This window comes from Pelodiscus sinensis, chromosome 6, assembly GCF_052426305.1.
Source record: "Pelodiscus sinensis isolate ZL-2025 chromosome 6, ASM5242630v1, whole genome shotgun sequence".
NCBI classification, from domain to species: Eukaryota; Metazoa; Chordata; order Testudines; family Trionychidae; genus Pelodiscus; species Pelodiscus sinensis.
In genome coordinates, this window is record NC_143057.1 from 106,563,443 (window position 1) to 106,585,474 (window position 22,032).

The 22,032-nt window shown below is 41.6% G+C and overlaps 1 protein-coding gene across 8 annotated transcripts in view; it reads right to left on the reverse strand.

Moving 5' to 3' along the window:
• The window catches only part of NIPBL (NIPBL cohesin loading factor), a 312,200-nt gene that overhangs the window by 40,932 nt on the left and 249,236 nt on the right, over positions 1–22,032 (reverse strand). For all 8 annotated transcript variants that reach the window (XM_075932528.2, XM_006139460.5, XM_006139462.4 and 5 more), the window contains 8 exons: positions 20,502–20,634; positions 19,471–19,614; positions 12,231–12,320; positions 11,491–11,705; positions 11,280–11,382; positions 10,254–10,352; positions 10,010–10,156; positions 6,103–6,237 (listed from right to left, as the gene is read on the reverse strand). In XM_075932528.2, coding sequence (XP_075788643.1) covers positions 6,103–6,237; positions 10,010–10,156; positions 10,254–10,352; positions 11,280–11,382; positions 11,491–11,705; positions 12,231–12,320; positions 19,471–19,614; positions 20,502–20,634 — 1,066 coding nt within the window. The remainder of the gene's footprint in view (positions 1–6,102; positions 6,238–10,009; positions 10,157–10,253; positions 10,353–11,279; positions 11,383–11,490; positions 11,706–12,230; positions 12,321–19,470; positions 19,615–20,501; positions 20,635–22,032) is intronic.

Sequence of the window (22,032 nt, forward strand, 5' to 3'; positions counted from 1 at the left end):
ACTCCATTCATAAAATGTTTAACCATGCAGTGTGCGTACACAGAGTTTGTCAATTGCGGAATGTAACATTGTAATTTCCATGAGATGCACTCTTATAGAGATGAGGGAGAGCCCTGTGTCCTTGAATGATAACAGGTATTGTAGAATTCTGGGAAGGTCAGCTAGCAATGACAAAACATTGCGCAATTGGCACCATCTATGCCACTTATGTCCCTTTCTTGTAGTTGGTCTACGAGAATTTAGGAGAATCTTCTGTACAGGGGCTGAACACGCTGATTCTAGAGGTGTCAGCCAGTGGTGAGCCATGTTGGAATGACAAAGCTTGTCTCCCATCCTGTGAGTGGAGACTGAAGGAAAACGCCATGCAGGAGACTGGATCATCTGAAGCAGGTAAGGGAAACAAGTCAGTCTGAGTCAATTGGGATCTACCAGGATAACCCTGGCTCTGCCCTGCTTTATTTGGAAACTTTGTGAAGCAGGGGCAACGGTGGGAAAGCATACAGCAGAGTTGTGTCCCCCTTTATCGTGAATGTGTCCTCTAGTGATTGGGGATTGAGGCTGGCCCTGGAACAGTACTTGGTGCACTTGGTTTGGGAGCTGTTCCCAATCTGGTCTATAATGGAGTACCCCCATAGTTTGAATACAAGTTTCAAAATACTTCGATTGATCTTCCATTCATAGTTTAAACAGTCTGCTGAGGTTGTCCACCAGGATGTTGTCTTTTCCTAGGAGGTAAGATGCCTTGCATGTGATATTGCAAGGAATGCACCACTCCCAGGATACGTCTAAACTACATGGATCCGTCGACGGAGCCATGTAGATTTGTTGTTTTGGCAAAGGCAAATGAAGACGCGATTTAAATGATCGCGGCTTCATTTAAATTTACATGGCTGCCGCGCTGAGCCGACAAACAGCTGATCAGACATCAGTGTGGAGACATCAAAGCCCTTTGTTGGCAGCCCCAGTAAACCTCATCCCACGGGGAATAACGGGGCTGCCGTCAAAGGGCTTTGATGTCAGCAGGGGAGCGTCCAGTCTAGCGCGCTGAGCGGACAAACAGCTGATCAGCTGTTTGTCGGCTCAGCGCGGCAGCCATGTAAATTTAAATGAAGCCGCGATCATTTAAATCGCGGCTTCATTTGCCTTTGCCTATGTGTCTAATTTACATGCCTCTGAAAACAGAGGCATGTAGTCTAGACACAGCCCCAGAGATGGACTGCTTTTTGACATAGTGGGTAGGATAAGGCTCTGCCCTGGCGGTTGATCTAAAACACTGTTGTCAGGTTGTCCATAAATATGTGTACTGATTTCTTGTGAATGAGGCTGGCAAATTGCTGGCAGGCATTGTGAACCATCTGGAGTTTCAAGAAGTTGATATGAAGTTTGGACTCCTCTGGTGATCACTGACCCTGAATGACTTGTTGACCGATGTGAGCTCCCCACCCTAGTAGTGATGCATCCGTGGTTAGTGTCACCAACGGTGGCGAGGGATGAAAGGGGACTCCTTTGCAGGTGTTGTCTGACTGTCTACCAGGAGAGGGATTCTTTCATCCTTGAAGGCATGGATAGACATTTGTTTATGTGGTGAACATGTGGCTTGTAGACAGTGTGGAGACAAACTTTTAATGGTCTCATGGAGATGAGCATGTGGTACGAATGTAGCTGCTATCATATGTCCCAGGAGCTGGAGACCAAGTTTTTCTGAGACCTGTGGGCTGTGTTGAGACTGGCCTATCAAGTCCATGAGCGCTGTCACTCTGGCCAATGGTAGTAATGCCATCGTAATTGTATAGTCGAGGTGGGTCCCTATGAACACGAGACTCTGTGTTGGAGTCAGTGAGCACTTTTGAAGGTTGAGTTTTAGTCCCACCACCCGTTGTGCATCCTGAAAGGAGGATCCTTTCAGTAGGCAGTCATCCAAGTATGGGAAGATAATTTCCATTCTGTTGGAAGGTGAGGTGCAGCTACCAGTAAAACTCTGGAACAAACTCTTGGTGCTCTGGAAAGCCCAAAGGGAAGTACTGCATATTGAAAGTGATGGTGATGGACTGCAACACATAGGAAATGACTGTGTGCAGGTGTATCGAGATTCGGAAGTATGCCTCTGTAGGTCGAGGGTAGACAGCCAGACCTCCTTCACTAAGGCTGAAATTATCGTAGTGAGGGTTACCATTTTGAAGCATTGTGCGCCAACAAAGCAGTTGAGATTGCGTAAATCGAGGATAGGTTTCCACCCTCCATTCTTTTGTGAGAAAGTAGTGAGAGTAAAACCCTTTCTCCCTTTGTTGCATTGGTACCTGTTCTATCACCCTGAGCTGAAGAAGGCGTTCCAGCTCTTGCATAAGGGCAGATTCATGAGATAGGTCCCTGAAGAGGGGTGGGTAAGAAGGGTGGATAATGGGAGTGGACAGAAATGGGATATAGAAACTATTGCATACTATTTCTAACACCCACTTGTCTGTGGTGATGTCTGACCACAAGATGCTAGCCTTGCTCCAAACTGAGTATAGGGAGGTAAAACCTGCCTTAGAGAGTTTGGGACTGTCCTGTCCTTGACCAGCTCTTCAAAAGCCCTGTCTTGAAGTTGAGGGTTGGGAAAATGCCGGTTGGTCCATGACTGCCTGCGAGAACCCCGGTGCTGTTTGCGCAGTTGTCGAAATATCTCTGGGGTTGTGAGAACAAGGTTGGTTGGTACCTCTGATTGAATGCTCTACACTGCTTCCTCTTTGTTGCAGGTACGTGTATTCCTAAGGTTCTCAGGGTAGATCTGGAATCCTTCATGGTATGTAATGCTGCATGTGCTGATTCTGCAAACAGCTTAGAGCCCTCAAATGGGAGATCATCTACTATGGCTTGCACTTCTTTTGGAAAGCTGAACAGTTGTAGCCAAGATTCCTTCCTCATAACTACAGCCATGGAGATGGAATGTGCCACTGTATCGGCTGAGTCATGTGCAACCTGGAGAGCAGTGCGTGAGATAAGCATGCCTTCATTTATGTTGGACTTGAACTGTTCCCTCTTGTTGTCTGGAAGCTATTCAGTAAAAGGTGTCATCTGCTCAAATATGTTGTGAGTGTATTTTGTAAGCAGTGAAGCATAGTTGGCTCTCCTTAGCTGTAGGGTAGTGGAAGAGTAGACTTTTCTCCCAAGGAGGTCAAGCTTCTGCTATTTTCTGTCATATAGAGTGGTATATGATAGTGGTAAGCTTGCTGCTTGCTCCTCTGATTGACAGCCTGTATCACTAGGGAGTTCGGTGTGGAATGGGAGAATAATAAGTCCTGTGCTGCAATGTAATATTTCTTGTCAGACCTTTCGCAGGTGGGTGGTATGGTGGCTGGCATCTGCCACATTGTTTTTGCTGGATCAATGAGTGCGGTGTTCATAGGCAACATCAGCATGGCAGCTGGGGAGTTATGAAGAATGTTTGTTAACTTCTGCTGGGTCTCTGATAAGTTAATAAGTGATCCAGGGCATCCACTACCCTCCTGTACAGCTCCTGGAACAATCTGAAATCATATCTTGAGGCATCGGCATTATTGCATTTTCTGGTGACGAGGACAATATATGGGTGGGTGGTGGAGAGTCTAGTGGTGATTCCTCTTTCCCTATCTCCGATTTCTCATCCTCTTCGGGCCTCGAGAGTGTGGTTGAGGGGGAGGGAGACATTCGGGACCTGGAAGCAGGGGTTCTCTGCTGTATCCTATATGTGGCCCCAGGGTCCTAGTATGGCCAGTTAAAAAGGGGAGGTATTGGTGGCAATCGCCATTGTGGTGGTTGCCACTGAGTAGGATGCTGCATCGGTTTCAGTGATGAGTGTCTTGGTGTGTGAACACTGATAGAGTCATCCTCTGTCACTAGATAGTGCCAATCCTGATGGGGTCACAGGAAGACAAAAGCGAGAGGTATTTGGTGTACCATCAGAACCGAACAATGGAGTTCACAGCACTGAGTGATTATGAGATCTGCGGCTATGGTGAATTGCTGCGGTACTGGGACATTAGGTGTCAATGTCGGTGTTGATAAAGTCTGTGGCAGGGGTTTCATTGACTGAGCTGACCTCTTGCTCTGCACCAGCGTACTGACTGCTTAGTATGACCCTGCATGGTCGAATGCTTGGTCTGTGCTAGCAGTGCTGACTGCTTATCCTGCACAGAGGGTGCAGTTGGTGGTAGCATCAATATACTTGGTGCATGCTGGCTGCCCACGTGAGCAGCCGATAGAGGGCACTGCTGTCTTAAATCTCTGACTAAAGGCGCAGAAGCACCAAAACCACCAAAGTTGGATCACTCACAGGGACACTCCTTGAAGAAGAAGAATCACTTCCCTAGATCTGCTGACAATGCTCCTACTAATGCACCCCAATATGTAGTTAGCCTTCTTGGTTACAAGGGCACACTGTTGACTCATATACAGCTTCTCATCCACTGTAATCCCAAGGTCATCTTCTGCAGAAGTGCTGTTGGTCCCCAGCCTGTAGTTGTGCTTGCGATTCTTCCGTCCCAAGTGCAGGACTTTGCACTTGTCCTTGTTAAACCTCAACAGATTTCTTTTGACCTAATCCTCCAATTTGTCTAGGTCACTCTGGAACCCACCCCTACTCTCCACTGTATCTACCTCGCCCCAGGTTAGTGTCATCTGCAAACTTGCTGAGTGTGCAATCCATCTCCTCATCCAAGTCATAAATAAATATGTTGAACACAACTGACCCCAGAACTGACCCTTGGGGCACTCTGTTTAATACTGACTGCCAATGCGACATCGAGCCGTTGATCACTACTCACTGAGCCTGATGATCTAGCCAGCTTTCTATCTACTTTACAGTCCATTATCCAATCCATTCTACTTTAACTTGCTGGCAAGAATACTGTGGGAGACCATATCAAAAGCTTTGCTAAAGTCAAGGTATATCATGTCCGTCACCTTCCCCATATACGCAGAGTCAGTAACCTCATCAAGTTGGTCAGTTAACTATTCTTGATCACTTTTAATGCAGTAATTGAAGTAGTACTGGAAGGGACCTCAATAGGTCAGCTAGTGCAGTCCCCTGCACTCAAGGAAGAACTATATAATAACTATACCATTCCTGAGAGGTGTTTATCTACCTAATTCTTAAAAACCTCCAATGATGGAGATTCCATACATAAATTTCCTAAATTTCATAAATTTGTTCTAGTGCTTAAATACCTCGAGAATTTGGAAGTTTTTCCTAATGTCTAACCTAAAGCTTCCTTGCTGAAATTTAAGACCATTGCTTCTTGTCCTATCCTCAGAAGTTAATAATTTTTTAACCTCCTCATTGTAACCTTTTAATGTTCTTGAAAATTGTAACCTTTTTTGTTGCTCTACTCTGGACTTTCTTCAATTTGTTTACCTCTTGAAACATGGTGTCCAGAACCGGACATAATACTTCAGCTGAGGCCTTAACAGCACAGGGTAGAGTGGAAGAATTACTTCTTATGTCTTGTTACAACAGTCCTACTAACACATCTCAGAGTAATGTGGGCTTTTTTTGCCCCAACAGTGATATTACTCTTGATTTATTTAGCTTGTGATCCACAATAATCCCAAGATCCTTTTCTGCAGTATTCTTCTCTAGGTAGTCATTTCCCATTTTGTATGTGTGCAATTTACTGCTCCTTTCTTAGTGTAGTAATTTATATATGTTCTTATTAAATTTCATAATGTTTAGTTCAGATGATTTCTCCAGATCATTTTGAATTTTGATCTTATCCTCCAAAGCACTTGCAACCTTTCCCAAGTTGGGAATGTTTATTTATGTCAGTAAGCAATTAGAAAAAGAGTGGAGATAATTTACAAGTGGAAAATAAAAAATAAATCTAAAGATATGTATTTTATTGTTAAGCTCCCATATTTTTTTAAACCACAAAAATGGAGTACACAATAAAAACATGTCTGACAGGGTACTATCAATAAGATTGTCTTTTTTAAATTCACATTTATTTTACAAATGTAAAAATTAGTAAAAATCATTCATATACTAAAGAAACTCTGACTTTCTTGTAAGGAAACATGTAAGACTTTCATTGTAAGAAATAAACAACTAAAATAAACTAAAAGCTTAAAAGAAATATTTTACTCTACCTTAATGCCCTCTTCATCATTGACTCTGCGAATCATTTTCACACACATCTCTGTAATTTTGGGAAATGTTGGCTGTTCAATGCAGATATCCCTAAGAATCTTTATAACCCTTTTTCTTACACTGATACCAGTATCCTGGTGAGAGAAAACAAAATACTCTTGAAAAAAATCAGAAGTAATAATGAATTTAAGTATTTTGTGTAGTAATAGCAATTAAAAATTATCAAGGTTGACGTGCAAAATATGTTAAAAAAGTAACTAAGAGATTATAAATGCACCTATATGAAAGACAGCATTACTATTTGGTAATATTATACTTCATTCCAGAGATTCTGTAGGTCCTGGAAATCCTGTGAATACTGCAGTAGTAACCCATTATATATCCTCTCCCGCAAGACTCTGCATTCTTTTGGGCATTAAGGATTGGTCTAAAATCCCTTCAGAACCTGATAACTCTGCATATTAACTAGACAGAGATTACACTACCTTCCTTTCTAGGAGACTTGCTTGGTAATCAACAACCTGACAATCAAAATGCAGATATTCTACATAAGAATGGCCCTACTGGGTCAGACCAAAGATCCATTTAGCCCAGTATCCCGTCAGCTGACAGTGGCCAATGCCAAATATCCCAGAGGGAGGGATCACAACGGGTAATCCTCATGTGATCCCTCCCCTATTACCCACTTCCAGAGAAACATAGGCCAGGGATACCATTCCTACCCATCCTGGCTAATAGCCATTGATGGACCTAACCTCTATGAATCAATCTAGCTCTTTTTTGAACCCTGTTAAAGTTCTAGCCTTCACTGAATCCTCTGGCAAGGAGTTCCACAGGTTGACTATGCTCTGAGTGAAGAAAAACTTCCTTTTGTTTGTTAAACCTGCTGCCTATTAATTTCATTTGATGATCCCATATTCTTATATTGGGGGAATAAGTAAATAATTTTTCCTTATTCACTCTTTCCATTCCAGTCATGATTTTATAGACCTGTATCAAATCCCCCCCCCCCCTTTGTCTCCTCTTTTCTAAGCTGAAAAGTCCAAGTCTTTTTAATCTCTCTTCATGAGAGGCACAAACTGGGTGAGGTAATATCTTTTATTGAACCGACTTCCGTTAGTGAATGAGCAAAGCTTTTGAGCAACACTAGAGCTTTTTCTTCAGGTCTAGGAAAGGTACTCCAACAATCACAGCTAAATGCAAGATGGAACAGATTGTTTTAGTATAAGTAGTTACACATATTCTAAGGGACCATCCAAGGTAGTGCTGGCCTGAAAACACCTCTGCAGTTATAGGACAAAAAGTGGGTGGGTTAATGAGATATCTGTCTAAGAAGTCTGTTCAGTAATTTTTTTAGTGTCTAGCACAGTTATGAAATTAAGCTCCCAGGCTTGTTTTTTGAAAGCATTGTGCAGGTTACCTTTGAATTTGAGGACTGACAAAGGAGCCTTCTGCATTGTGAAAAGTGTTCACCCACAGATGGTAGGGTGTTCTTATTTTCTAATTTTTTCCTGTGCAAGGTCATTCAAGAGTATAGCAACTGCCTGGTTTCACCCACACAGCTGTTATTAGGGTGTTTAGTGCACAGGGAGAGGTATATCACAGGTTGCAATAGGCATGTGTTTAGGAGTATGGTGAATAGGCCATTGGACTATTTCACTGTAAATTACATTTATTATTATTTCCTGGATACATTATAACATACTTTTAATGCCTCAAGTTATAGCAACAAATGATATTAACTAAATCCACATTTGACAGTTCACTATTTTAAATTATCAAGTTCACATTCTTCTGTTCCAAGTAGGGTATAGCAGGCTCTCTTTTTTGTTAGCTCTCATATTAAACATGCATATGAGGCAATCTAATGGTGACAGTGAGATGAGGAGGGTTTCTATTTGTAGATCCAAATATCACTCCAAGTTCTAAATCTCTCTGTTATCAGATTCAAACGGCAATTCTTTAATTGTTTAGGTGAGAAATCAGCTTGTGCTCTAGCTTGCTAAAACTATCAGAAAAGACAAAGATATTGATTGGGAAGAAATGGCAGAAGTATATCTAATCCTAACTGATGGAGTTTTCCCACCTTTTGTTACTCAGATTTGCAATCAAGAGAATCTCACCGGATTCTTCCATCCTTAATATTCAAAAAGCAAGAACAGCAAGAGTATTTCCCCTCCCTCAAAATCTCCACTTGTTCCGAAGGTGGCAACTATTTATTGCCCAGCTTTGGACACTACCAATTTTACCCATGTCTTTTTGTGACCTGCAATATGATCTACTATAAATGGGAGTAAACCTGAATATCATTCAAAGCTTGAGCTACAACAATGTAACAATTTTTTTCATAAGTGCACTTGAACTCCAGAGACTCTTCCAACAAATTCATGCTCAGGTGCATGCTGACCAATTCTGTCTCATTGTTTTCCTTGTAATCCCTCCTCAGTGTGTCTGTATCCACCTATCATCTCTTTCCTTGTACTTAGACTGCAAGGAGGACAAAGATTATTTTTTCTATTAAAAGTCTATAGAGTGCTTGGCAAAATGGGATCTTGGTCCATAACTAGGACTCCTAGGACACGTCTGCACAGCAGGACTAAATTGTGTACCTTAAGTTGAAATAGCTTATTTTGGGTTTTTAGTGCTGTCTAAACAGCAGGAAGACCGAGAAAGAGCACTCTTCCTCCAACTTCCCTTACTCCTCGTAAAATGAGGGTTACAGGAGTTGGAGTAAGAAGTCTTCCAGCTTGACATTATTTTGACATTATGTTGAAATAACTGCTTGTAGTGTAGACGCGGACTATGTTATTTCGGAATAACGTCAGTTATTCTGAAATAACACTGCTGTGTAGACTTACCCCTTGGGCATTGTAATGATACCAATAACAACCACCTGTACTATACAGGTCCTGTATGTCTTAGGTTATGTCTGTACAGTAGCGTGTACCTCAAAATAAGCTACGTAATTTGAGCTCTACAAATTACACACCTTATTTTGAAATAATTTATTTTGAAATTTGGCACTGCCTACACAATGCTAATTTAAAAAAAATCACTATTCCGGTATCTTACTTAATCCTTGTGCAATGAGGTTTACAGGAAGCCGGAATAGAAACCTGTATTTCAAATATATTTTGAAATAATGAGTGTACTTTCACATCACTCTTGGTTTGACAGACTTTTAGATTTAATATCTCAGCAGTTCCTTAAACAATGATACACGGTCATACTGAATATTTCTATATATATTTACAGGTATTAGACATATTCACACTCCTAAAGCCTTCTACATGGACGTGTTAATCAAAATATCTTGACATACAAAATACTAAAGCTTTCTTAACATGAGTGTGATCTATCCTAACAGCGTAAACACATATAGAGAATAATCACTCAAACATCAGAAAATGTTTTAACAATGCCACAAATTAGAAAAAAGTGAAGGCACTAATGTATTTTTATTGTAACTAGAACAAGCTATATTCAATTATTAATATGAAATAGAGTAAATCTGTAGACATGTATTCCGTAGATTAGGATTCTCCGCATCAATGCAGTGGCCTTCCTCCAACGCTGGCCTTATGTTATGCTTCAAAAAAAAGGGAAACAATCCTTCATTTTACCTATACGTTGCTATGTGTAGATGAAAAAAAAATCTTTCATGAGCCATGATTTTTACCTTTGAAGGTATTTATGTTTAGCTTCTGACCCACCAGTTACTCATCAAAAGCAATTGTTTCAGTTCAAACAGTTAACCTGATGGGCAGAATGTTTAGGTTTGATTCCCCCTCAAAGCTATACAAGTTCATTTACTTTAGGGCCTGGGATATTATTTAGCATAATAGAGATATCAACCCAGTTAAAATGTGTTTACAAATATCAAAGTGATTTTAAAAATTACCATACCAGTATTCGCTCAATTAACATGTCATAATACTGCTCAGCAAGCTGAGGTCGACAGAGCACAAACCGGCCAAGCAACTCCACAGCTGCTTCTCGTACACTAGTGGAGTTATCCATTAATCGTCCATGAACACCTCGTTGCATATCCAACTGAAGGAGAACAAAAATGCAGAGTATGGAAAAATAGAATTTCTTTTAAATGTAAACAGAAGAATGTATGTACATTACAGACATTTTCCTTTTTTACCCTGGCTAGAATGCTGGGGTCTACAGCAACAACCTCAGACAAACACTTCATGGCTTTTGTTCGAACAGCAATCGCATTTTCACCAAGCACACGCAGAATCTAATAAGAAAACAAAAATGACATTTTAATCGCTTTTGGAAAGTAGCAAGCAGTGTTCAATGCAAGCAAAAATACAATGGGACAACATGCAGAAGTCAAACTAAAATGAGAAAAATAAACTACCAAAAAGTGAACAAATGTTTAAAAAATGAGGGGATACATGTGAATGATGATTTTCCTGCACCAACACTAGAAGCCGGGTTCTCCCTCCCTAGTACAAGCCATAACCCAAAAACTGATCATATGGGGCCCATCCCTTTATTTTTATTCTGTTTTTCCCGTCTGCATGTGGCTTTTATATCCTCTAAACAGGGGAGTATGATTTGTACACCCTAACTTTGAGATATCCCTGTAAATGGATCAAAGAAAGTAATATGACCCATAGCATTTACCTGGAGCTCAAATGTATCACTATGTCAATATGTTAGTGCTCCCCTCCCAGGAAGAAAGAAGGAACATTAATGTCATTTGGTCAAACCATGACTATCAGCATGACAGCATCATGCACTGCAGGCAAATGACTGATCTGGTTTGCATGTCCAATTTAGAATTTATACATTTATATGAATGATCTGTGAAGACATGTTTTATGAGGTTATGTTCCCAATCAGGCATGCATTTTAGAAAGTTAAAAATCTGTGAAAACGTTTCAACATTTTGTAGTTCTCTTTTTAGCCCATGTTATTGATGGATTTCTAAATATGAACAAATAAAACAATATATGTACAGTAGTATGGTATGTGTAATATACATGCAGGAAAAAAAGCACATATGCTATCAATACATAACATGAAAACATGTGGCGTTATCATGGCCTATTAAATACCTGTGCTCAACAATGAACAGATATTGCACACTACCCCATAAGTGTTTGGAACCAGGAAACCAACTGTATTTCACAGCACTAAGACTTCTGGCACAGTTTACCTGTGTCAAATAAATATCGAAGCTCTGGGCAAACGGCCTCATAGAGGCCAAGTAGCGAACAATCAAGCAAGCATCTTCATAGTCCACAGTATCAGAATTCATCCTGTAACAAAATTAACACAATACTGGGTAGTTATTTATTTAAAAACAAAGAAAAATTCCTACATGTCAAATGAGAAAGTAAACAAAACCCACAATTACCAAAACTTACTTCAATGTACTGAACTGAGAAGGTGCAGTTTTAATGATACTGCGAAGAAATTTTTTGCGACCTTCTGCTCTGTGCATTATTTGTCCTGTTGTCTCAACTTCTTTTGCATGATGAGTTCCTTCAGAGGAATCCTCATCCTTCTGAGATTTCATTGCTTTCTCTGTCTCCATAGTTGTGTCACGGAACCACTGAGCTATATAAAATTTCCGAGAAAACTGGAGAAATTCAAAAAGATAGGCATAAAAAAGGTGATTATTAATAGTTCCTTTTCAAACTGTGAAGAAATTAAACTGGGGCCAGGCAAATGAGTTCAATGCTACTCATCATTTGAGACTTGAATGGAGAATACGTTAGTCTAATACAAATAATACCACTGACAAAAATCACAGGATTACAGTAGATAAAATAGTGTAAGTGAATATCTACTGTGGCTGAGAGTATGGCATTTATGAAAGAAACAGTCTGAATTCATCAAATATCAATTAAAACTGTATGCTCCGACTAAAATTTAGGTATCATCAGGTCAGGACTATTATAAACATTTTGAGTGAAATGCTGTAGAATGAAGCTACTAAGATTTCCACTATTTTAGAATAATGCATGCTATGAACAGATCTGGGATTAGAGAGCAAAGGTGCAACCAAGACATAAGTATGTCTGTCCCAGAACTCTGGAGAATAAACCATCCTCTTGATGAAGAACACTTATATAGACCTAATATATCCAAAAATGAAATTTACCAGTAACGAGGCATCAGTCTCTGTGTTTTCATCCAAATAATCTAGTAATGCCTTTTGCAGCTGCTGGATTTCATCTTCTCCTCCTGACACCTGTAATATGTAGCAAGACATATTCATGAGCTGTAATATCTCACAGTTGCAAATATGATCAAGATATCATTATACATACATCCATATAAATTAATGTAAAAGTACACAATTAATTACATTGCCAACAATTCCAGACTATCTATATAATATTTATAAATTAATTATCTTAGAGAGCCAGGATCTAAGAGAGCACTAGGGAATGTTCATTATTAGGCAGCAGGGTCCTAATGGATGGTTACTGCCCAGAGTGTTAGAGTGATGTAGCTTTACACCCCAGCTAGATGTGCACTTACTGCTTAAGTAAACAAACCCTTGTAAATATAAAAGAAAGAGTGACAACTGAAGTGGGCAATGATGGGTGTTTTCAGCTTGGCAGAAAGGTGATAAGCACTTACATTTTCAAGCGAGACTTATGCAGTTTAGTTCAAATGGCTAAATCCCCACAAAACCATTTGAAATGCATCTGAGAACAGCAGGGATCTGTTGGCTCAGCTCTCTACATTGCACATCACATGGGATTAATGTCTAAAATCACCCTCTGGCCCATGGATTTTTTAAATTCTTAACTAGAAGATTTGCCTGGTGTTGTTCAGGCCCTCGAGTCAATTAATTTTGGGGTTTTTTTTGGAAAACAAAATGAAGATGTACATGCATCATTTGAATCATTGCTCTGGGGTGGGGCCATGGAGGAGGAAGTCAGTATGTAGGCTGCACTACGGAAAGAGGACTACTCCAGCCCTCTCTCACCACAAAAGCGTGACTCTAGGAGAGAAGCACCTCTCTGTGGTTGTTGCAGCACAGCCAGGAGATGGTTGCATGTCCCCTGGTTGGGGCAAGTCCAGGTCCATATGCACCTTTCACTTCCCAGCCAGAGTGAAGAATGCAGCACTTTCCCTTCACTACAGGGTGTCTGGGGGGGTGGGAGGCTTGACACTGGGACAGTCCCAGATGGGGGCGGAAAGGGCAGTGAACCCCTAAGCCAACTCCTTTCACTTGCCTGGTTATTCTGTCCTATTTTCCTGGCACAACCAAATCCACACGTTGCTTTAAGTTACGATAAGAGGAAGTTGCATACCAAACTTGGTGGTTCTAGCTCTTTCCATTTAGGAGGAGTTCCAAACAAATAGGCAGAAAGACAAATTCACTCAAATATACTTGTGGAAGGAGGCTGTGAGAAAGTGAGTTCCAAACATACACCTTGTTATGGATCTTCCTGCTAATTTAGAGAACTTGAGGATCCTAAGAGATATGGATATCTGGTTGGACAAATTATACTTGAGGGGGTAAGCCAAGTTTGAACTTGTGCATGCAAGGATGTTTGCTATAGATGTAAAATATGTACTTTGCCATGTGGCCCAGAAGTTATAGAAAGCCCTTGCTGTGATTTGTGAACTCTGCTTTATTACTAAAACAAGACTGCACTTGATGGCGAGCTTGTCCAACCACAAGGATGTTCTGGTGATTGTGGAGTTCAGAGTGACCCTGATGGAATCAATATATTGTATGGATGTGAGTATAGACTTTTCCCTATTGAGACGGAGGTCCAGAGAGCAAAGTAGCAATAAGAAGATATAAGACAGTCAGAGGAGACAATATCCTTATCTGGAGAAAAGGAAGATTTATGGGAAAGTGGTATTATTCTTCCACAGCTGACTCTGGCTTCTCTGTAAGATCCACCTGTGGTGCAGGACCAGAGGATGCCAGTTGTTCCTGGCATACCCTCTTGGGACTCTGTACAGCTGGTCATCATAAGGATCCACTAATTTCAGTAAGCACCCCTCAGTGACTCAAGTTCTTCAGGGATTCAAAGATCCTTATGGAAAATTGCTATTTGGATAGCGGCCTCAGGAGTCAGTATGCTGGGTGACACCTGACATAGTACTCAGCTGACTATAGAAGACAGTACCAAAGACGATTATGGCTTGGTTTTAGAGTTCTTGTTTTTCAAGGCATGAAGACTAGTGACAATGCTGACATTGCTCTGATGTTTTGTTTTGTTTTAAAACTGGCTGGCTTCTTGGCTGAGGCATGGTTTTAGCTGGTGTGTTAGTACCAGGGAATGTAAGTATCTCAGTGGTACCTGTGGAAGGATGTCATGTCCTGTGAGAACTGGACTGAGAGGGTGACTTTTTCCTTCTCTTATTCCATTTTTGAAGATCTGGATGGTTTTAAAGGGTCATCAGGATCTTTGCTTATTACTAAGCTCTCTGAGCAACCAAATCCAATGAACAGGTGCTGCCTAGGATCCTACATAACCAACAGAAGAGAAAGCTCCCTCAATTTTTTAGCAGAGCTTACAAATGGAAGATGAGAATCTCTCTCAAGCATTAGCCAAAGCTGAATTTCCATTGTTGTCATGAAAAGACCTATGGCAGGTCTGGCACAGTTTGATGGCCAACGTCTTTGGGGGTATGTCTACACTACAGCGCTAATTCGAACTAACTTAGTTCGAATTAGTTAATTCGAACTAAGCTAATTTGAACTAACGGATCCAGACTAAAAAACTAGTTCGAATTAGCGTTTTGCTAATTCGAACTACCATGTCCACATTAAGTGGACCCTGAACCGGGGTTAAGGATGGCCGGAAGCAGTGCCGGCAGGGCATCAGATGAGGACTTAGAGCGTGGAGATGCTGCCTCAGGCTAGCCGAGGGCTGTGCTTAAAGGGACCCGACCCCCACCCCCGGACAGACAGTTCTCAGGGGTGCCCCGCTTGCAAAGCAGTCCTGTCTTGGAGTGCCCTGAGTGCCCACACTGGGCACATCACAGCACTCGGCCATCAGACCGGCTGCACTTGCCGCAGGCTGCCATCTGGGGAGAGGGGGCAATTGGGGGGCTGCAGGAGAGCTTCCACCCCCAGAAGCCCGCAGAGCCAGCTCAGTCCTCCCCATCGGGGGCTCGTACCCCATTCCTCCCTCACCTCCTTCCACTGACCTTTCCCTAGCCCCCCTTCCTGATGTACAAAATAAAGAAAACGTGTGGTCAAAAATAGAATCTCTCTTTATTGAACAAAACTCGGGGAGACTGCGAAAAGGAGGTGGGAGAGGGGAAGAGAGCGGGTGGGAGAGGGGAGGGCAACTAAAATGATCAGAGGTTTGGAACAGGCCCCATATGAAGAGAGGCTAAAGAGACTGGGACTTTTCAGCTTAGAAAAGAGGAGACTGAGGGGGGATAGGATAGAGGTCTATAAAAGCATGAGTGGGGTGGAGAGGGTGCATCAAGAAAAGCTCTCCATTAATTCCCATAATAGAAGGAATAGAGGACACCAAAGGAAAGGAATGGGTAGCAGGCTTCAAACTAGTAACAGAAAGTTGTTCTTCAGAAAGCAAAGAGTTAACCTGTGGAACTCCTTGCTGCAGGAGGCTGTGAAGGCTACAACTAGAACAGAGTTTAAAGTGATGGAGGTTGGGTCCATGGAGTGGTATTAGCCAGGCGGTAGGAGTGGTGTCCCTGCCCAAAGTTTGTGGAAGGCTGGAGAGGGATGGCACGAGACAAATGGCTTGGTCACTGTCTTCGGTCCATCCCCTCCAGGGTCCCTAGGGTTGGCCGCTGTCGGCAGACAGGCTACTGGGCTAGATGGACCTTTGGTCTCACCCAGTACGGCCATTGTAAGCTCAGGGTTCAGGGTCGGGGGTCTCAGTGGACCACCTTGATTTTCATGCACACTTGCTCCTGGGTGGCCAGGCTGGCAGCTCTCCTGCCCTAGACGGCCACTTTCCTGTGCCTAGTGCAGAGGTCGTGGACGAGGTCCACGATGTCCGCACTAGACCAGGCGGGTGCCCGCCTCTTGCCGTCCCAGGCAAGCTCCCGGGAGCCGCCAGCCTGGCCCCGGGAAGAGGGGGAGGGCTGGGGGGCATCGGGTAGCTGGCTCGAGCTGTGCCAGGTGCAGAGTCTGCTAGCTGGGTGCTGGCAGGCTTGCACCTGGCATGGGCACTGTAGCCAGCCTGTGCCCCTTTAAGAGGTCTGGGGCCGGGAGGGGGGGCAGATGAGTTTCCCTGGTGTTGGCCAGAGTGGCCACCAGGGAAAGCTGGGGAGGGCTAGCCTCCCACTAGTTCTAATTAAGGGGCTACACACCCCTTAATTCGAACTAGTAAGTTCGAACTAGGTTTAGTCCTCGTAGAATGAGGTTTACCTAGTTCGAATTAAGTTTGAACTAGCGGAGCGCTAGTGTAGCGCCTATCAAAGTTAATTCGAACTAACGGACGTTAGTTCGAATTAACTTTGTAGTGTAGACATACCCAGGGATAACACATTAAATACGGAGCCAGGTAAAAAGCTGAGTGAAAAAAACAAAGGCCAGATCAGGTAAATGTAAGAGTGGAAGGAGGAAATTCCACCTGCACTCTTAAGCAAGCAAGCATGCTAAATTATGAAAAAAAGCTAAAGAAAAAATGGTAAAAAAAAAAAAAAACCACGAACAAGGAGTAAGCCAGAAAAGACAAACAGCAAACTGCATTGTTAGCTATAACAGACACTACAAAGCTCCACCTAAAGTTGCAGACAACTAAAAAGGAACTGAAGAGGGTCTGCTCTGCTTCCCCTTCTCCTCCAATGAACATTTCTCCTCCGCCAAATGTACCTTCATACCAGAATATAAGGACATCTATGACACAAGCCCAAACACCAGGAGTTGGAAAAAAAGTAACTCTAATTACTAGTCCACAAGATCTGAGTAACCAGGATGTTGAGTCTAAATAAGAGCTGCTAGAATTATGCACGCAATCCAGTCCCTAAGAAATTTCCTTGATAACTTTTGGAAGTGCAAAAAGAAAAAAAATATAGTTTTGTGTCTGTTTCAACAACGGAACATCTAACAGAGAACTCAAGTCTGCTCTTGAGTGGGAAAGTGGTTACTTATGCACCATTTCTTGTAGTCAAGAGGTCTCCATCTTGTAAAAAGAGCAGTGTAATGATTCTGGACAAATAGAACACTTCTAGAGATTTATCATTTGGCATTAAATGTCTTAAGTAAGATGACCCTTCTTTACATAGTACACTGCTGTTATACTGTTCATCCAAGTATGCAATAGGCTTTCTTGAAGAAATGCTATTAGAGCCTATCATATTGTCCAGTGCAGTTTCATTTGCCATCAATTCCAATGTCCAGGCAGAGGTGCACTCAGAGGAGCGCTCTGCCAAAGCGCAGATATCCATTGTTGCCATTTCTAATGGAGACGGGGGCAGTGAAAGAGACCCCTTTTAAAACATTCTTCTGTACTGCCCAATGTAGCATTCTTAGAATCTTTGAAGGTATGGAGACAAGTGAACAAATTCATCTTCCTGGAAGAATAATTTGTACTAAGCCACTGATGTAGAAGTATCATTAGATGTCATTCACTGGGTGTGTCTTAAGCTGCCAGTCATGAATCCCAAAAGTTTCAAAAGAACTGAACAGACTTCAGTCATTTAGTTGATAAATAGTCGGAATAGCCACAAACTTCTCCTTTGATAGAATTACAGCTGCCACAGAAGAATCTGAAGTGGTTCCTCAAAAAACACCCACAACTCTGTTGGCTTCATAGCCAATAGTCTGACTACTAATCCTTAATACTAATAGTGAAATTGGGATCAAATAAATGTAAAATGACCACTGAACTCTAATTCTGACCGTGTCTGACACAGCCAGTGATCCAGGAAAAAATCAAAGTAAATCCTCAAGCATTTTAAATAGGCAGCCTAAAACTAGGTATGTGAAACAATCATGACATGGTGGAGAGAAAAAAAAGGAACACCTTGTACGGAAAACTGTTGCCTCTTTCACAGAAACAGAGGCAATTCTAATGAGTAGCACTGATAGAACTTTAGAAATATATGTCTAAACTGAGCTGTAAACCAGTACTGGTTGCACAAAAATATTGACTGAAACCAGATTCAGGATTTGAAAATTGAACCTATACCTATGAAACTTTAGCTCTTTTAAATGCATAGAGCGCTGCAAATCTGCAGATACTTGCTTTATATCTACATTCACGGATGTGGATATAAAAATGGCCATAATGGGTCAGACCAATGGTCAAGCCAGCCCAGTATCCTGTCTGTCAACAGTGGCCAATACCAGATGCCCCAATCCTCACATGATCTTTCCCCTGTCACCCACCTCCACAGCAACAGAGGCTAGGGACACAATTCCTACTCATCCTGGCTAATAGCCATTGATGGATCTAACCTCCATGAATCTATCTAGCTCTGTGACTTATTTTTGTGGCTATGAATGTGGATGCAGGTACAAATTATGTTATCGAGAGCCTTGCAAATTTGTGAATATTAGCTTTATATCCACAGATGTCAATGTGGATATCCATGACTCTTTTTGCGGATACAGATGGACAGTACGCTACAAATGTGTATGAAAGTAGCTCTAGTTCAATCAACAAATCTGGTCCTTGTGTGTGTTCAGGCACATCTGCTGACTTTAATGATTAAAATGACTTTTACTCCTCTTGAGAGCGAGAGCTGAGAGCTGGATTCTATTCCTTCATGTGCATCATTACCATACAGTAGAACGGAACCATTCAAGTAGTTTTAACCCAGTGAAGATAAGGAGTTGGGACAGGAGCAACTGAGGCATTAATATGACCTGATGAATCCTTATTTTTGAAAATCATGTGTGAGGTGGACTTGATTCTCAAAATCCAGGATGAGTTTATAGAGCTAGTAGTTAGAAAATACATTTTTATTTATAATTTGAGTACATCTGATAAAGAAGTCTTAGACAGATACTAAAGATGGACTCCCCAAATGGCACTTGTAAGTCATTACTTTTCAGAGTAGAATAGCATTTTAATGTCTTCATCTGAGGTGGGGACCTAAGGCCCTGCTTGCCTAGGTCTGGCCCCAGAGACTCAGGGCTCCCCTTTAGTACTGGGAATCCCCCACTGGCGCTGCATCCCTCCTGCCATCCCCTTGGGGCTGGAGCACACAAAATCTACTAGCCTGGGCTCCCTCCGCCACAGGCTCTGGTGTGTGATGGGAACGTGGGGAGTGCCTTCCTCCTTCTCAGTCAGGGGCTACAACAGTGAGATTTTGTTATGTTTTTGTTTTGTTTCTCACTTGTGTGCAGCCCCTCAACTGATTTTTTTGTGAGTCAGTGGTCCCCAGACCCAAAAAAGGTTCCCCACCCCTGCACTAAACCATAGGGCTTTTATATATACCTGTTTCAAGATTCGAGCTATGGATCCCTGATCCATTTTGCTAGTGACAGCATCTTTCCTCAATCTTGCAGCTACTGTTCCAAGATAATCAAGTGATGCCACTCTCAAAGCCATCTCTGTAGACTTGTTACTGAACTGATGAACCTAACAAAAGCAGGATAAAATATTATCTACTCAATTCTTTACCTGCACTGTTTCTCATAATATATTATTTGATCTTATTCAGAAATTCATAAACTAATAACCTGAATAAATTACATAATTTGCAATGGAACATAATTGTATGCTTTGTTGTAAATGTGTTATTTCCAGGATACAAGAGAGACAAGATAGGTGAGGTAATATATTGTACTGGACCAATATCTGTTGTTGGAAGATATAAGCTTTCAAACTTTTTTAGGGAAAGATATCAGAACGCCTGAGCTAATTACAACTTGGGACAAACTGTTAAGCACAAGGGGTTAACACATGTAGTGGCAGACATCTTAAAATGAAGTGGGCAATTAAAGATTAGCGAGCAGTGTGGTAATAAGCCATAAATCCAGTAAGTCTGTTGAGTCCATGCTTTTAAATATATAACAGAGTAATCAATTTAAATTACTGAAGATAATAAAAATAATCTACATTACCTCACTACCTTGTCTTTCTGATAACCACATATATCAATATTTTAACATTAATATGAAATTAATTTCCATCACCAGTTGGCCCGTTTTCAAAAATGCTCCTAAGATTTTTTTAAATGGACCTTCTAATCAGCCTAACTAGATAGGATTCATGTTGTACATCTGATATGGAACTTCATTGTTATATATGCGTGTTTGTGTATGTATGTAATCTGTCTACCACATGTATATTTGTAAACTGCAAGGTGCTATCTAACTACTGGTTGAACCTCCCTGGTCCAGCACCCTGGGGACCTGAACGGTCCTGAACAGGGAGTTTCCTAGACCAGGGGATGGATAAATTTAATAAGCCATGTACAGCACTTTATATCACTATAATAAATTGGAAATACTGTGGTCTCTTACCAACAACCTTCCTAATAAGCTAAGTAATAGCTCAGCAGCAGGCCATTCTGGCTTGTTGACTGTGGAAAGCAGATCTTGAACAAAGTTCTCAAACAGTGGCCTATAATCCTCTTCTCCTTGTTTACTACCACATCTGTTTAAAGGAAAATAATGAAAATGTTTTGTAATAACCATGTATTAAAAAGGATCAACTGTCTTATGTTGTTTGTTCCAAAGTACAAAAACATGCCTATTACTAAAACCAGATAGACCTGGAATGTCAACAGAAAGAATCTTCCCATCTAGCTATATTTTTCAGCAATAGATTCTCTAAAGAACAAAGAGTAAAAGTAGCTAAAATTTCATACATAACAAGGTAAACGAGGGTAGCTCTAAGTACAATGCAAGATACCTACAATTCATTCCCTGGTCCAGTATCTTATTTATCCAGCATTGGTTTCAACTACTGGAAACAGTTTTCTTAATATTTTATGGGGATATTAATGTATAATAAGTATCATACTAGTTTTACAGACTTTTCACTTGTTGATTACAAATGTTACATGTGTGCTAGCTCTCCTCTCTCTTCCAAGAATAAGAAATTAGGTCTCAGTCTATTTTGGTGAATTTGGTACTCTGGCACTTAAAGTTCATGTTGAATGAGATAAGCCTGAAAATCTTACTTGTATCTTCAGGATGAGTACATTAGATAGAATAGGGTTTCAAATCTGCATACTGAGAATAAATTAGTTCATACTGAAATCGTGCATTTAGAACACGGCTGGACAAGATGCAAGCTGCGGGCCACATCTGTCCTACCTAACACTTCGATCTTGCCTGCAGACTGCATCTGGCTGCTTTCTATTTATATCCTCCTGCCTGTGCCACTGAATTTCCATGAGTGGCTCAGGAAGCAGGATCTTATTTAAATGGCTCATAGCTCTCAGTCACAGTGCTATTTCAGCAAGGACCGGAGCCGTGAGCCCTTCATGTAGCTGCAGCAACCCCAGGCAGCTGGTAGGCAATGGAGCTGCAGTGGGGCCGTGAGCCCTTTGAATAGCAACAATTTAAATGGCTCACGGCTCTGCTGCTACCACACTGCCTGACACCCACCTGGGAAAACTATGGCTATTTAAAGGGCTCCCAGTTGTGGTGCTACCCCAGCAGGGGCCAGAACCGCTGTGATTTTACTGTGATTTTAACTCAAAGCCTCTGGCCCCAGACAACTCTGGGGGGAGGCTAGTTCCCAGCCCAACCCTTCCGCACCAGGTCCCCGCCCTTCTGAGGATGGAGCCAGCCCGACCTACATACCACAATTCATTAAGTGGCCCCCCTGCAAAAAATTTTGCCCACTCCTGATTTAGGAAGTAGTCTTGCTCAACTAAGTCTCTGGAATTTATATTAGTGGTACCTGTCCATAAACAACAGGTGCAGTGGAGAAAGATCAAATCAGAGCCTGACATATGATGATTTGGTAATGTCTCAGAGATATGTAGTTTAATTTAAAAAGGTAACTTTCTTTAAAACTGATTCTGATAAGTTGCTTTGGTAG